Source organism: Diadema setosum, chromosome 5 (genome assembly GCF_964275005.1).
Source record: "Diadema setosum chromosome 5, eeDiaSeto1, whole genome shotgun sequence".
NCBI classification, from domain to species: Eukaryota; Metazoa; Echinodermata; class Echinoidea; order Diadematoida; family Diadematidae; genus Diadema; species Diadema setosum.
This window is the reverse complement of record NC_092689.1, coordinates 16,958,450-16,975,961: the sequence shown is the minus strand read 5'-3', so window position 1 is coordinate 16,975,961 and position 17,512 is coordinate 16,958,450. Positions and strand designations below refer to the sequence as shown.

The 17,512-nt window shown below is 38.8% G+C and overlaps 1 protein-coding gene across 2 annotated transcripts; it reads right to left on the bottom strand.

Annotated features, from left to right (window-relative positions):
• Positions 1-1,625: 1,625 nt before the first annotated feature.
• LOC140229152 (uncharacterized) lies at positions 1,626-17,315 on the bottom strand. Of its 2 annotated transcripts, XM_072309420.1 has the most exons (8): positions 17,260-17,315; positions 14,338-14,453; positions 12,965-13,037; positions 10,161-10,280; positions 8,726-8,904; positions 7,650-7,720; positions 3,681-4,166; positions 1,626-2,797 (listed from the first exon to the last, which is right to left on the bottom strand). In XM_072309420.1, the coding sequence occupies exons 2-8, from the start codon at positions 14,379-14,381 to the stop codon at positions 2,349-2,351; spliced, it is 1,422 nt and encodes a 473-aa protein (XP_072165521.1). In that variant the 5' UTR covers positions 14,382-14,453; positions 17,260-17,315; the 3' UTR covers positions 1,626-2,348. The 2 variants fall into 2 exon arrangements, with proteins under 2 accessions (XP_072165521.1, XP_072165520.1); XM_072309419.1 differs by lacking the exon at positions 17,260-17,315 and having other exon boundaries at positions 14,338-14,469.
• Positions 17,316-17,512: the final 197 nt, after the last annotated feature.

Sequence of the window (17,512 nt, the reverse complement as noted above, 5' to 3'; positions counted from 1 at the left end):
AGCATGACATTCATCTGAAGAGCAACATTACACCCATCTGTTCAATCTAAGATGTGAAAGCAAGAATGCAGTTTTGTAATTACAATGCTTTTTCTTTCCAATATAAAGTCATGATGGATGCCCATTGTCAGAAAAGTCTCAGACTTAAAAAGAAAGAAAGAAAAAAACAACCACCATCAAGCACAAAACCTTACTTTTTTGGTCAAATAGTTTTGAGAGTAGTTAGGGAACTACTGTACACTGTAGAATATCATGTGAACTTTGTACATTGATGGAACAGTTGATTATATGCTACTGCAGAACTTTGAGTGCACAGAACTTTCAATTCATTGAAAATATCTCAAGCCATACACTGCATTATTCATTTGTACCAAAATGACTATGCAATGCATGGCCAGCCTTTGCATTAAAGTCTGCACAAAAGTTAAACATGCACCACATTAGAATAATGATACATGTATGCACTTTGCTTTGATGTGACATATCTATTTACATGGTTTTAATAAACAAAATGCATGTATTTCTTCCTTTTTGTGACAAGAATATCAGAAATGTCAAGAAATTAGAGAAATGGATAAACAAACAATGTTGTATGCAAATCAATATTAATGAAATGCACCATTGACCTATGATATTGTTTTCAAAATTTGGAATGCTGTAAGGTTCATAATCTAATTGAATATTAATTTGCAAGACCAAAATATACATGTAGTACTGACTAGGGGTATAAAAACAATGGAATACATTGGGCTTGAAGTTGTGACTATATTTAACTCTGAGGCAATACAAATGGCCAAACAAACAAAACAAATAACAACCCATGACTGTGTTAATACCAGTACTCACATGGTGATGTATTGGTGTCTAGATTGTTTTTTGTCTTTAATGCAATACAACTTCTTGTCCCTGCTCAAGATAATTTCATAATCCACCGTTCACATTAAAAGACAAATTTACCTCAATATACATGTGAGTGAGAGAATGCAGTCATTTCAGTTGAGCACATCAGTGAAAGTTTGAGGAAAATTGTACAATCTGTACAAAAGTTATGAAGTTTTGAAGTTTCAGTGCCATCCCAGGATGAAAAGACTACTACGGCTTGTGATGTCGCATGTGTAGAATGATATACTGTAAAAGTGGATATTTTCGCGCAACTAATTTTTCACGCTTCGCCGGGTAAGAAGAGTTTCGCGTGTTTTTAATTCCGCGGAATAAAGACGTCAACTACTGGAACATATGGCACGCAAAAATATTCGCGTGCTTTTATTTTCGCGCTAGCTTCTGGTTGCGCGAAATGCGCGAAAATTTCAATACCGCGAAAATTTCCACTTTTACAGTAAAGAAAAAACAAAGAAAATTCAACATATTTTCACTTTTCTCACATGATAAAAGAGCACTGACTGGGAGAATAATACAGTGTATTACCCTTAACATATATCAGCAACAAGTTGAGGGAATGTGTACTTTTTGGCAAAGTTTAATCCTCATCAACCAAATTGTGGTTAACCACTATGATGATATAAATTGCTCCAGAGTAATACTCGTGAGTTTCAACCAATATACAGGTTGTAGACTGTATCTAATGCATTATCAGTACATGACTCACTTGATAATGCATTGCACATGAAACAGAAAGAAGAAAATAAAGGTCCATGACCCTTATGAATGACCTTTCACTGGCCTAAAACTCCAACATACTAGAGTACATAAAGGTTTGCGCCATGGCACAATAAGAATTCTCTTGGTTATTGTCTCCATTGCAGAATGCTGCAAGTTGCGACCCATGACGATTTCCGTATATATTGCACGTTGTTCGCTGTTCACATCCCAGCAAGCTTCATGCTAGTGCTGCCTAACACCGACACGTTCATCTTAACCTAAGGAGAGACACGTCGACATCCTTGAGGTCCAGCTTGGCTTGGGAGGGAAGAGCTGTATGTATACATGGAGGCTAAATTTCCAGCACCCACACTACGAGGGCATCATGAAAGAACCGTGAGCTGGCAACAGCTAATGCATGGTCCTCACTTAAATAATGCTCACTGAAGAGTCGAATTGGTGCCGAGTTGTGCAAAGGGTGAGTGAGTGCTACTCACCTGGCAAAAAAAAAAAAAAGACTTGAGGAACAATAATTGTGCTGGATTGGTTTATCTACTACCAATTTGCCCTGACTTGTGAAATTTCTAATAAAAATTGGGGTAGCTTTTATAATACCGGCATCCGGTCGCTGAAGCGCCTCTGGAACATCTGGATATCATGTTGTAAGCCTTGTATCCTTCTACAGGCACACATGTCTGGGTGGCTATTCATTTTCAATGTCTAATTCTTTGGCCACACCTTACTATACATCATGTGTCAAGCTCAAGCTCTTCCAGAAATTTTTCGATGTCAATGTCCAGGCTCTTTTTTGGCTTCACGGTTGGCCCTGACGAGCTGGCGGCACTGGACGACGGTGATGTGGTTGGTTGTGCGGAAGAACTAGTAACAACCTCCTCTTCCCGAGAGTGAGGGATCCTACCGTTGGCCAGGGAAGGGCCGTTTGAGCTGGAGAGGGTTGGGACGCCCGTTCTCGTTGGCCGGGGGCGCGCTGCCACACCCGTCGAGTTGGAAGAGCTGGGGGTGTTACGGGCTTTGGATGTTGTGGATGAGGACGAGGTTGAGGAAGAGGCTGGCACCGTGATGGGTTCGGGGGTTGAGTCTGCCGACACAAAGTCTGCCTCCCACTCCACGTCGGAGTCGTCGTTGCCGGTATGCTCGTTGGTCGACCTCTGGCGTGGCTGGATGTAGTAGGACATGCCTGTATGAGTCATACAAAACAAGAAATGAATCTTGTTGGAATACTGCCCAATATTACTTTCATTACATCTTGCTGGCAGTGTTTCTTTGTAATTTCACTACAACATCAATACTTCACCATATCTAGTAACACTCTGTGTTTTAGTTGCTGTCTCTGCACCTGCCTACATTCATTTCCTTTTGTAACAGAGACCTCACAATGACACATCACACACACACAGCAGGTCTTGTTATTATCAGGATAACTATCAAAGTTCATCAAGAAATTTGGAATTAGTGACAGAAACCAAACTGCACAGTTCAAACAAACACAAGAAGCACAAAATGCTGCAGATACTTTTCAGATGCCATCTCAATCAAAATCAGCACAAAAAGTGAAATTGAATCCCGATACAAAGAGCAAATTTCACAGACACACAAAAAGACAAAGACAAAAATATTTCCATTACATCACATCTTTGTCACTATTACTTCAACTTGGTGAATCCACTCATTCCTTCACTGGGGTTTGCCATTAGATGAAGTATGTCAAAATTGTTTTTGAACATGAACTGTAATGTCACTCATAGAGAGTTAACCTGCAATGTTCAATGTTTTGATGAACTTCTATTAACAAATTAACTGCAATATCATGCTAAAATCAAAGCTTCTTGGGCTGTAAAAATTAAAACAAGCCCTTTTGCACATACAATGTAATGATATTTGTAGTTGTAATTTCCGTCACATATAAAACAACTGTCATTCTACAAATGACAGCATAATTTTTTTCAGTCATATCAGAAAAAAAAGGCCGGCTTATTTTGATAATTGATCATATTTTGTTACATTTATTTTGTTTTTGTTTGCATGTTTGGTTTTCATAGAGCGTCGTGTGGTGATGGTACCTTCATCTTTCTTGTTGTTTGCAATGTCTCCCGAGCCAGGAGAGGTTACTTTACTGGTTTCGCTCAACACATCAGGTTTACTGGACACTTCGTCTGGGTCAACTCGCCCCTCTCCAACCTGCCCCACACCTTGGAATTCTCCTTCCGGTAGGGTCCCTCCACCTCCTCCTATCTCTTGTGAGTTGTGCTTAATTTGAGTGGACATCTGTGATTGGCTAACATGCGTGACACTTGGGCCAGCTGATGTCATTGTGGTTTGGACTGCAGACTGGGTCGAGGCACTCGTTGCCATGGCAACTGTGCTCGTATTTGCTATGTGAGATGTTGTGTCTTGGGACTGGTGGACTTGTGGGGAAGTGGTTGTACTGCTGGTTTGGGTTTGTGGTGCATTGGGGGAAACAGGGCCAGTGTGTTTGGGCTCCCGACCAGCTGGCCGGCTGGTAATAACAGGGTTAGAGGTGGAGGTGTTGTTTAACATAGATGCCACTGCATGCACAAATCAGAGTAAAACAAAAAAGCAAAAGAAAACACAGCGATCACGAGGGAGTTGAACATGACATAGGGAAAACAATGCAAATAATACTTAATACTGTAATGAAACACTGAAAAATAAATTTGTAATGACGAGGATGGGTGAAAGTGGATGTGACATGTAAAGACAATATAGTGCAAAATAAATGGGGACAGTGCATACAATCGGCAACACTTGGAATAAAGTAAATTAATCCCATAACTTTAGTATTCAATCAAAAATGTGAGATACATAAATAAGAGAATGTAAAGTCAGCACATTTACTCAAATTACTAGGAAGATAAATTCACACAACCTACATCATACCAGAAAGTTGTGTTTGACTGTGTGCAGTGTAATGAACACCAATTAAATACGAGTATTAAATGCACAAGGCTGTAAGTTCCTGGTACCCAGATTCCTCATTGGTCAAACAAACTGCTCGATAAAAGGATAAAAGGAACATCTTTGTCAAAAATTACCAATCATGCTGAACTGTGAGGAGTTTTTCTCCCTCTAACCCAAATGTTGGCGAATGATAACAGAAGGAGGGTGTGGTATATTTTTTCTGCACTTCTGTGGAGGTGCAGCCCACACAGATAGAACAAGAATAGTGTCATTAAGCACCTCTGCATAAAACATTCAGCAAAAACTGTTGAGTTTGAAAGCATTTATTTCTTGATTAAGTTAACTGTCATCTAACATTGATTCATGACTTTACAAATTTCTCTCTCAACCAGCCAGGAATTCAAACGTAATATCCATGTATCTTTCTTTTCCCCTAAACAACACACTTGTGTTGCCAATACACTGCTTGAGCTGACCTGTGCATCTTACTTTAGCTACTGGCCTTATGTTGTAACCTCAGAAACTGTATCATGCTTCTAGTTTGCTTTTGTTCTGCCTTTTAGATATACAGTATGTGCAGTCAAGCTGATCAGATTTAAACTTTGTAACACTGGGAAAAGTACGCTAGGTGTTGAACCGTGGTTCTCTTGGCGACGTTGGCGTCATATCTGGAAATAAAGACACTAATATAGTTTGGTATATTACTTAAGTTAGCCATGCACGAATAGCCCTTTAGTGGTCTTGACTTCTGTGCACACTTGTCTTGGGGTACTGCGTGTTGACATACAAGAGTCTTTGCTTTGAAGTGTACGAAAACAGCTCTACACACAATTACTGGTACAGCGCTAAAGGCATGCCTTTAACTATTGACAACGGAAGTACAGGATTCTTTTCACAGTTGTAGTCTACGGAAAGGGCATGCTCTTTACCTGCTCTTTCAAACATATTCAGCTAAGATATAACTCAGTCTTCTGCAACAGAAACAAATAAAACCTTTCAACACTGATAAACAATTATAACATCAGCACAATAGCAAACTACACTCAACCTCTTTCATACTGTAATCGAGACATAATTTCCTTGTGTTCTCTTGGTAGTAAAAAGTAATTTGTTCACTCTGTGGACATATTAATGTCTTTTTTCCTCAAACATTAGCAAACAATTGATCTATAAATAACCAGTCTATAAATATTCTCTTTCGGAAATGTGGATACTCCATGCAATGCTCAGCAAGTTTGAAACTAGCAGAGACGTGATCTCCTAATGACTGATTCCCAACTACAATGTTTTTCTGACCTTGATGGGTAGTTTATGTGCTGCATCATAACATATTAGCAGACTGAGAATAACAACACTTGATATAACAATGTCGATTATGTGCCTCAATACCAAATGGTGAGTCACAGATGATTCCCGTTTAATATTGTACCTGAGTTTCATAATGCTTACAATGCCCATAAGGAATGGTTCTGTTACTACAGTGTATGTGCTTAGTAACCATAAGTATTAACATTACTGTATGTATTTGAATTGGCCCTTCATGCCTGATCTTCTATGATTCAACTGAATACAAAGGCGGATCCAGGAATTTCGTAAAGGGGACACGCCTTTGCAAAATTAATAGAAGCGCATGTGCCCCCTCCCATTTTTTCTTTTTATTTCTTTTGTTTAAGCAAAAAAATTTAGAGGGGGTGCGCTCCTGGTGCGCCCCCCTCTGGATCCGCCACTGAAATATCATGTGCATTGAAAAAAAAAATGTAAACATTTATACATGTACCGACATTTCACCTCGGTATAGTGAGCCCAGTGCCAAGTTTGCCTAAACTGATTCTGGAAATTGCCCGAAAATTTGAAATTTTTGCATTTGACAGCGATCAAATGTGTTTTTGGCTTCCTATTCTAAACTCTATCACTTTACTTCGTGTAGTTCTATTGCTACAGTGCAGTAACAATGAGTAATTGTTCATGAACACACACAAACGCAGACACAAACAAAGACAGACAAACAAACACAAACTGGTACACACAATTTTGTAATGCCTCCTATACCCTTGCCCGAAAGAGGAATGGATGTATCGCTTCTTCAATATCGTTATTTACAATTAGCATGTACAAGCATACAAAAAATAAATGTCTTACAGAATGTCCAACAAGTGCCATGACCTACAGTACTAAACTATCAAACTATCCAAAACATATCGTTTGTAGGATGAATGCAGTATAATATGGAATGAATAGTGCACTCATGCATATTGATATTTTGAGGATTGTTAGTAATGGGCATACACATGATGGAAATCACAAATGATTGCCAGTTAGTACTTTACCCATAAATGACCTTGTAAACCCATTTTCATTGCAATACATGCTATCTGTTGGGTAAACTTTCCCACAAAATGCCTGATCCATGCCAATTAGTGAATCAAACCCTTAAATATCAACAGCAATAAAATAATAAAAATATGTTGACAGAGGGTAATATGAAAATTAATAAACAATAACATTAACAATGATTGTACTATGGGTGCATGTAGAATTGGAACTTTATGAGATGGGAAAAAAGAACACTTTGTGTCTCATAGTATGAAGTGCAAAAAAAAAAAGGTAGTTGGGCTAGTGCCTGACACCACAGAATTGCTAATTTGTGTTTTATTGATCATAACTTACAAACATCAAACTTTCTCGGTTTTGATTGCACTTTGCTCAAACTTTCACCATCTTGTTCCTCTAAGTTTTGTTTCTATTCACTAATTTTCAGGGTAAAATTCTCCTCCAACAAAATCACGGAAAAAATTTTTTATGTGCAAGTGATGATGTTCACACTATTAGTTTTACACAAGTGAGGTTACTTGACAAAATGGCAACTGTTATAATTGCAGCAGGATGCCATACTAGATAACTCACTGATGTCTTCATTAACCCACATCTGATTTTGCTCAAATTATGATTCATCTGTTGCACAATGTTTCCTAGTTTTCACTTAGAATAACTTTGTTTGTTGTTGTTGTTGTTGTTTTTTTTTTTTCAGGTAGACTCTCCTGAAAGAGCTAACATTTGTGGTGCTATCACTGTGCCACTCCAGTGTGGCACAAGATTGCTCAGACACTTACCGCTGGCTCTGACTGTTTCTGATTTGGCCTTCACGCTCTCAAGAAATGTCTCAAAATCATCCTCAGTGGCTCTGCATGAATACAAGGAAGAGGGACAGCCATGTCAAGTGATATGTCTTGACAAAGAAACTGTGACAGAAAAATAGCAACAGAAAACAAACATACAAACAAAAAGACAAACAAACAAATGGTCGATGGCGATGTTTGCCAGGAAATATGATTCTTTTCAAATGGTGTATTCAATTATTTCTAAGCATGTCCATTGAAAAATGGGTGTGATAATGTGACAGGTTACTGCAAAGCTCTGGTTGAGAAATTTGAACCTTTAGTACCCGAGAGCTTCTTGTGATGCCATCGTCCACTAAATGATGAGTCGTTTTGGAGTATTTTGAGAAAAATAATAAAAGTCGGAAAACCGACTTTTATTCCAGAAGACTCCAGACTAACTCTGTCTCAGGGAGAACTCGACCCTATTTCAGACAATTTACACGCAGTTCGTGATCGCCATATTCTACTGTATAATACCAAATGAGGCCTAACTGAACAGACAGGAAAGTGCATGCTAATCCTGTACAAAACAAATGGACAGCGCGCGGTCCTCAAGCCTATAGATACGCACATCACCTCAGTTGCATTTTCGTCGTTACCCATCGAATATCTTGTTATTACAGCTTTATTCCGCACATTTCCTAGGCATATGTTCACATTTGGGAGCGAAATTTGACAACTTTTGCAGGCGTACCAGAACTTTGTTTGGGCTTTAAGACAGACACACCAACACACAAAAGATTGCTTCTACAAGTGGTTAAGTGATTATAAGAGGGGCTGCTACCAACAGTTCATATTTCATTCACCAGCTGAGCTCTCAGGTAAAGTCTATGATTGGACACCTACTGGTCAAAACTGACCCAAGCAGATTTGATCTGTCAAGCTTACTGTGCATGCATGCTCAGATTTTTGCTTATCACAAGCTTACACCAGACTACAAAACCAAGGCTACATATACCTGGATAGTAAAGGCAGTTTAAATCCCTATACATCCTCATGCAAAACAAAACAAAACAAAACAGACTTACATTTCCCAGTCGCCTGCATCTGAGCCCAGCCATGACTTTGCTGTCCCATTACTCTGTGGCTTGCCAGCTTGCTTTTGCCGCTCTAGCGCCCTCGCTTGTTTGGCCGCCCGTGCCGATTCCCTCCGTGCTGCGTTATATGCCTCTTCTTCCAGCCGTGCATTTTCTTCCTCTACCGCTAACTGCAAAATCATAAAACATGTCAAACTGTCAGCTTCAAAGGTAGGGAATCCCATTTGCATGCCTTAAATGAAGAGTTGTATAAACACAGTGGTATGTTGAAGAGAGTATCATTTTAGAAACTCCCATAAAGTATTGAAAGTGGAAGGTAACATTTATTGCCCGTTAGATTTTGAATTGAATTCTTTTCGGGGCTCACCGTAAATTCCAGTACATTACTAGGCTACCTTTGCAGACCCATGCACTGCATGTGTGTCCATCATGCATATTTTGTGAATAAAGTTCATCAAAACTTACAAACATTTCTATATACATTCTTGCCACACACTCTATATGTTATTACATCAGCTCCTATACTTTTAGATTTGTGTTTATAGATAAAAAATACAGAAGACTGCAACAAAAGGGCTTAAGTGTGGCTGACACACAGAACTACTGAGTAGTTGAGTTTTGTGCATTATTCAAATTGTAGATAACTGTTGACTTCCAAATTTCTAAGCAGTGGCCTAAACAAGTCCCCTGAGGTTCACATTTAATGTTTTGCTGCATTTTGGGAGTTCTGTAAAAGGTATCCCCTACCTTTAAAGAGACAGAGAGAGAGAGAGAGAGAGAGAACCTGGATACACTGCATCAAACAACATAGCATGAGAGAAAAGCTGCATTCATCATTACTCATTCAAACAAATAGGATTGAGAGTTTGCTACTAGAAGCATGACCTTTCTTAAATGGCATGCTTGCACCTCTCAAGCACTTAAAGCAGATTATGCAGACAGAAATGAATTCAATTCACTGGACAGTTGCTCTTGTAATAGCACTGCAAGGTACATGAAAGTGTTAACAGTACTGTAAGTAAAGGAACAGAGATGAAAACAAAAAAAGACTTAGTACTTTTCAGTTTTCACGCAGATTCAAATAAATTGAAAACAAGGTACACAAAGGAGCTAATTATTCAGAACCATGAAACATCAAAATGGAGAAAGAACTTGATTTGTGTCAGCAGAGTTGTGATTTTGTCAAGAGACCACTTATTATTACGAATGTAGATGTCAATGACTAAACTTTAAAGCTTATAATTGAAACATTGACAGAGTTTACGTGCATTATTACTCAGCATACTGAGAAAATGAAATTTTGCTTTACACAATGTATACGAGCAAAAAAAAAAAAAAATGCAAGAGAATTCTTGCATGAATGAAGGAAGACAACTGCGTGTGTGTGTGTGTGGGGGGGGGGGGGCGGAGTTGCAATTCTTCTTACATCTCTGTCCAATTTAGCATCTATTCTCTGTTGCTCCTGCACGAGGTCGGCATAGCGTCTGTTTAGAAGATGATTCCTCTCCTCTTCAGTCAGCACTTGGTGACTCCTGTCGACTTCGTCCTGGAGGGTTCCAAGAAACATTATAGTATCATAACATTTCGCATCTAGTCAAACAGATGAACAAACTCAATGGATGAATGATCACAGAATTTAAAACATCGGAGATCTCTATTTCCACAGATATCGACATCAATGAATTTGGCATTTATGCTGTTCATTATGGTGTCCTCGGTAATGCCAACAATTAATTCATTTACATTCACAAATACTGTAGTTTTACCATCATATGTAGAGAATTTGATGTACCAATACAAGGAAAAGTAGAAATTACGCGGTGCGTAAAATATGTCCCCGCCGGAAGTAGCATTTAGTAGCAAAATGTACAATATCGGTAAAAAATCAAGGTCAAAGGTCAAAGAGGTCAAAGAAGTCAAAGGTCGAAATTCTGTGTAGAAGTTTTGAAGCCCTCACCTAGTGCCATCACAAAAAGCAAACGGAATCGAAATCGGGTTTTGATAGAAATGGCGAAGGAGTAGCATTTTGTAGCCAATTTATAACATAGGTCAAAAATCAAGGTCAAAGGTCAAAGAAGTCAAAGGCCAAAATTCTGTGTAGAAGTTTTGAAGCCCTCACCTAGTGCCATCACATAAAGAAATCGGAATCGAAATCGGGTTAGAAATGGCAAAGGAGGAGCATTTTGTAGCCAATGTACAATATAGGTCAAAAATCGAGGTCAAAGGTCAAAGAAGTCCAGGGTCAAAATACTGTGTAGAAGTTTTGAAGCCCTCACCTACAGACTGTAGTGCCATCACATAAAGCAAACGGAAATGAAATTGGGTTAGAAATGGCAAAGGAGTAGCATTTTGTAGCAAAATGTACAAGGCAGGTCAAAAATCAAGGTCAAAGGTCAAAGAAGTCAAAGGTCAAAATTCTGTGTAGGGCAATTCCGCGGTTAGTAACGTTACATTTGAACAAATTTAGATATTTGTTTTTACCACTAAATTACCATTTATTCATTTCAAGTCAAAATTATGTCAAAAACATGTTCATCCTTCCCAGGTTTATGATACAGAAAAGAATGAACACAATCCAAGAAATATTAGAGTTGCTATAGCAACTTAAAGGGCTGGTTAGTAACGTTACGAAAAAAGGACATGACAAAAAAATCAATGTTTTGTAACAAAAAGTGTGCAAAAATTCAAGTTACTTCAAACAAAGTGTTGCATTAATTTCAATTATTGCATCATGACAAATGTTCATGCAAATTTTTTTAGCAGTTCGACCGATGATTTTTTAGCTAGACCCCCAAAAGCATGGTTAGTAACGTTACGGTTAGTAACGTTACATTTGTCCGGAGTAATTCCGCAGGTCATTTCACCCTTTTGTAATTGACAAAATGTCACATGACTTCTGGAGTATTTAAATGTATTCATCTTTTATCCTTTAGCAAAACTTTGAGGAAAAAATTTCAAAGGAACCCACTGTAATTTGCATTTAAGTGAATTTTAGCGTCCCCAGTCCCACATGTACATTTTAAATGATGGTTTTAGATCTCGCAAAATCAATAGATACGAAAAATAAAATCAACAGAAATTGAAAGACCCTAATGATTGGTGAACATCCATGGCATTAGTTGACACCTAGATTAAAGGGTAAGATAAAGAGGCACATTTCTTTTATCCATGTCTTGTCCACCTAACTGCGGAATTGCCCTGTAGAAGTTTTGAAGCCCTCACCTAGTAACATCACATAAAGCACACGGAATCAAAATCGGGTTAGAAATGGCGAAGGAGTAGCATTTTGTAGCAAAATGTACAATATAGGTCAAAAATCAAGGTCAAAGGTCAAAGAAGTCAAAGGTCAAAATTCTGTGTAGAAGTTTTGAAGCCCTCACCTAGTGCCATCACATAAAGCAAACGGAATCGAAATCGGGTTAGAAATGGCGAAGGAGTAGCATTTTGTAGCCAATGTACAATATAGGTCAAAAATCAAGGTCAAAGGTCAAAGAAGTCAAAGGTCAAAATTCTGTGTAGAAGTTTTGAAGCCCTCACCTAGTGCCATCACATAAAGCAAACGGAATCGAAATCGGGTTAGAAATGGCAAAGGAGTAGCATTTTGAAGCAAAACGTACAATATAGGTCAAAGGTCAAGGTCAAAGGTCACAACTGAAATTCTGTGTAGAAGTTTCAAAGCTCCCATGTAGTGCTATCATATAAAGCAAACAGAATCAAAATTGGCTCATAAATGACAGAGAAGTAGCAAATTGAACATTTTGATCACACACGGACGCACAGACAGACAGACGGACGGACGGACAGACGGACACACGGACACACACACGTACGGAGCCCATTTCATAGTCCCCTGCTCGAACTCGTTCGGCGGGGACAATAATGTTAATTTGTGGAGGAAAATAGTAAAAAAGATGTTCACTTTACATTGCACTGGCAATCTGAGTCTAATACAATTGTATGTACAGTGGACTCCCGTTACACAAATTCCTTGGGACCGGCAGTTTTCTTTCGTTTATATCGAAATTTCATTATAAGCGAACAAATAGATAACAAAACACAGAGCAGATAATGTTGTGGCTTGAATTTTTATTTTGTTGTCATCGGAATTTTGTTATAATCATGTTCGCTATAACGGGAGTGCACTGTACCATCACAATGACAGATTTTCTTCTTGAAGCAACATACACATGTACACTGTAACAACAGCAGCTGCTCATCTTCGATACTCACATCATCGATGAGATTCTCAAACTCGATGTCGACGTTGCAATTGTTGTATCTCCCCGTAAAGTATTTATTCCTCCTGAAAGATTAATTTCAAGTGAACATTGGACAATGTAACCCTATATGGTAGAGTGGCATTTTTTCTACACTTTTTAACAGGCCAAGCACAGTCTAGACTATATATCTCCAATTATGGGAAAGACACTATCAAGGAAAAGGGTTTTGCAAGCAAGAATCCTCGCATGGAATTCATGAAGGTAGTTTAAATCTAGACCATGGCTTATATAAATTACCGTTGTGCTACTGCTGAGGACGTATCACACATGCCAGCAGGCATCCAGTGATGAATGCTCACTGACAAGGGTGGTGCACAACGTGCACCTACATGTATATATAATTTGCATTTGATCTTGATAGTCCATGGATGAGATTTAAACCCTGGATTTGACTCAAACTACACTCATGTACATCCTTGTAAATCTGGGCCATTTGGTTTGAAGACAAAGACATTTACTGTACATTCTAAGCCTCTAAAAATGCTTTCGCCGGGGGTCATACAATACAAACTACAATGTAAATCCACAAATTAAATAAATTCTCATCCCTTTGATAGTAGGTGAAATTAAGAGTTTACAACCTAACAATCAAGCATCAGTTGAAGAATTTCATTTACCAATATAAGGAGCTAACTGCCATATGAAGTCAGATATATACACTTTGTACAAAGTACCATTACTTGGTAATATTCTACATGATCTCATAGGATGTGCTTTTAAAGAGGAATGAAATCCAAAGATAAATGTGGGTTGAGTTAAAGCAGTGCTCAATATTACTAGTAATAGAACACATCAGTGAAAGTTGGACAGGAAAATTGGACATTTGTTCAAAAGTTATGCATTTTTAAATTTTTGGTACAGCCCTTGCTGGATGAGAAGACTGCTACAGTTTGTGACATCACATGATAGAATAATATGATACAAAGAAAATGCAAAGAAAATCAAATCAAATTTTAGTTGCTTTGTTTTTTTTTGTTTTTTTTATGAAAAGTACCGGTACACTTTCCCTCAACATGTTACTGACATATTAAAGGGTATCAATCATTCCCCTTGCTTGCTAAAAAAAGAAGAGGAAAGTCAAGTGCTCATTTATCTGCTAGAAATGTGAAAATATGTTGAATTTTCTTTACATTTTCTCTGAATTGTTGTAGACTTTAAATGCTCATTTAATATACAGCGCACAATCAAATCAGGATTAGAATTTCTAGATAATACTACTGAAATTTATGATCTAGATCATTGACATGCACTTGAAATAGCTGGACCTGGGTAAAGACTAAAGAAGGCAACCAACAACACTACTCAAGAAGAGTGTACACTTACTTTGTGTTCACCTGCCCAAAACAAGATTTCAAGCAGTTCCCCATCTTTCACTCGACGTAATGAAAGTTCAGTCTCCACTGGGTGAACTGTGTTCTGTAGAATGGCACCACTAGAAACTGCCAAGCAAACAAAGAAGAGGTGTCGTCATAATTTGTCAATTTTACAATCCTAGCTTAGATAGACCCAGTTCAGAATGAGAATGCCTTTTGCATACATGAACAAGCATAGATCCAAGTTAGCTATATTAAAGTCTGAAGTTTCACTCAGTCTGCAGAGTAAATTGTCTGACGGCCGAAAGCTTATTCTCTAAAAATCTAGATCAGTTGATTTTATAGAATGGGTAGCTAGAATCCTGCGATCTCATTGGTTGAGAGCCATGTGTTGATTTTTTTACTGGCCGTACAAGAGGTGTTTTCATAAATTGTCAATTTTACAATTCTAGCTTGCATAGGCCCAGTTCAGAATGAGAATGCCTTAGGCATACATGAACAAGTATAGATCTAAGTTAGCTATAAAGTCTGAAGTTTCACTCAGTCTGCAGAGTAAATTGTCTGACGGCTTATTCTCTAAAAATCTAGATCAGTTGATTTTATGGGTAGCTAGAATCCTGCGATCTCATTGGTTGAGAGCTACATTTGTGTGTTGATTTTTTTACTGGCCGCGGACACCGAGTCACAGTGGTAAGCATGTTATCGTGCACTTTTAGCAAGAGTACGCGCACTATTACTTGCAGCAAAGGTTCCCGTACTAAATAAGCAAGCGTTCGCGCACTAAGGAAGCGTTTGCACACGCAGTACGAGATGCCTATTGGCTAAAAATCACGCATCCAGTACTTTTTTCCATGCATCCAGTAGATACTGGATGCATGGTTTCAGGGCTGCCAACTCTCACGCATTGAGCGTGAGACTCGCGCATTTTGGTCCTTTCTCACTCTAAAACTTTATTTCATTCGCATGCATTTCTATTGATCTCACTCATTTTGACTCCTAAATTATAGCATTGGCCTATATGGGAGTCTCACTCTCAACTAGTTTCCAGTGTTGTACTGTTGGCAGCCCTGTGGTTTTGAAGTACTGGATGCATGATTTTCGAGCTCTCGTCTATGGCAAGCCAAAATGAAATGCAGCCAGTAAATTTGCCATCGGGCAACATGATAGAAAAATAGATTTTTGGCAAGGAAATTACCCGGTACCCATTCTATAACACAGATGACGCACATGTCTTTTCGTGCGTCAGTCAGAATTATTAGAAAGGGCTAACGTTAGTGTGCATGCGGTAACTATTCTAATTCTATGGATATGGTGGTGGAATTAGCCTAAACCCACATGTGGGTTTAATAAGCATTCTATAAGTTAGAACCTAGTTACCTTACGCTAAGACAGACGTACTCGGACCTGTGCGTTACCAATACCATTATTTGTAGATCTAGAATCTTCTCTCTCTCATTCAACTCTTCATTCAACATCCATGAGGGCTCCAAATACAGTAAGTAGTAAGGGCACTAGATCTCGCGCAGGGACTTAATAATCGCGCATAGCGAAACTGCGTATAGCAAGCAATATTACGCGTGGAACTAAGCGCAAAATTTGCCGATACGCCCATGGAATAAACATACCTGACAACCGCTAAACATGAGAAGGAAGCAGGTGAGAAATTTTGATTTCGAACAAATTTTTCACTAAATTTCCAATTTTTTACCTTGTAATTTACCTAACTTAGTTTAAAATCTGTTTAAAGGATGTTGTAGCCTAGACGTGTCGTCTCGCTTGTCTCGTTTGTAGCTGATAGAATTCGCAATTTGTTCGATCGATCGTTTATAATATTCTACGAAAGCCGAAGCACGTTACAGGCGCTACAGCCACAGAGGGGCAGACACTTTCACGCATGAAACTACACAGGGCAGCCACGTGACCTTTACATACCCCGAGAAATTGAGCGCATAAAATCAAGTCCGACATACAAACGGCAACAGCGCACTACTCTGTCATCGTATCATCAGGAGATTCTGGGAGGTGATTTTCCTGCATTTTCGTGATATTTATTGAGAAATTCAGGTACGATTGTGGAATAATTTCTAACCGAGTTATTATAAGAGCATCACAAATTTTCGTGCGCGATATCTAGACCCCTCAACCATACAAAGTTCCAATCCATGATAGGCAATAAATAGGGCCTAACTGCTAACGTTTAAGGGATAGGGACTGAAAATGGTAGACGTAACCGTTTAGTAGACCTAGGTTAGGTAACCTATAAACATTGATAAAACACTCAGCAGGGCAGGGTACCACGAAAACGATGCACGATCCACCATTCTTATTGCCGTCGCGTCGTCTGGTCGTCGGTGATTTTGGTCCCGTAACAAACAATAATGTATAGGCTAGGTTCTAACGCTAATCTAACGTTAATGATGATGAGCACAAAAGTGATTTGGACCTCGATATCCTCTTGCTCTTCTAACGTTAAATGTTTTACCATTGTTTTACTGTGTAAGTCTGTGTACTGGCCAGGGGGGTGTTTCACAAAGCCGTTCTTATAGTTAAGAAGGACTTAAGTGCGACTGGTGATTAGTTCTTGTGCTGAATTATTGAGATTCTGATAAGTATAGCACGCAAGAACCGATCACCAGTCGCACTTAAGTCCTCTTAACTTTACTTTAAGAACAGCTTTGTGAAACACCCCCCGGGAGTCTGCTGCCTTTTAGTTTGACACTGTTCCCTGCAACAACTGAACTGGTTTTCGAGGACGGTTTAACGTTAGAACCTTGGACTTGACTCGACTTGAGAATGACTCTCAACAATGTTAGTCTGACTCTGCTCTGGATCTGCTGCGCTAGAACAAGAAGAGTCCCAAAAGAACATAAAATTCTTTCCTTGCTCTACTGTGTAGGCTGCAAATTTAGCTCTGTGATTATCCTCATCTTACCTTACTGTCAATCACTAGAATAACGAATGAAAGGTCCCATTTCCGTGCTAAGAAAGTCGTGACATCGACACAATTAGAAATTGCACTCACATGATCGTGTATAAACTCGCCAAAATAACACTCGACGCCTCTCCCTGCGGTGTGTTATGTGGAGTTTTTTCCGTGGCGAGATCTCCCCACATCATCGTCTTTCCGTGCAGCCCAAATTTAGAAAAGAACCGCCATGCACCACATAGATAATCAAGTGAGGAAT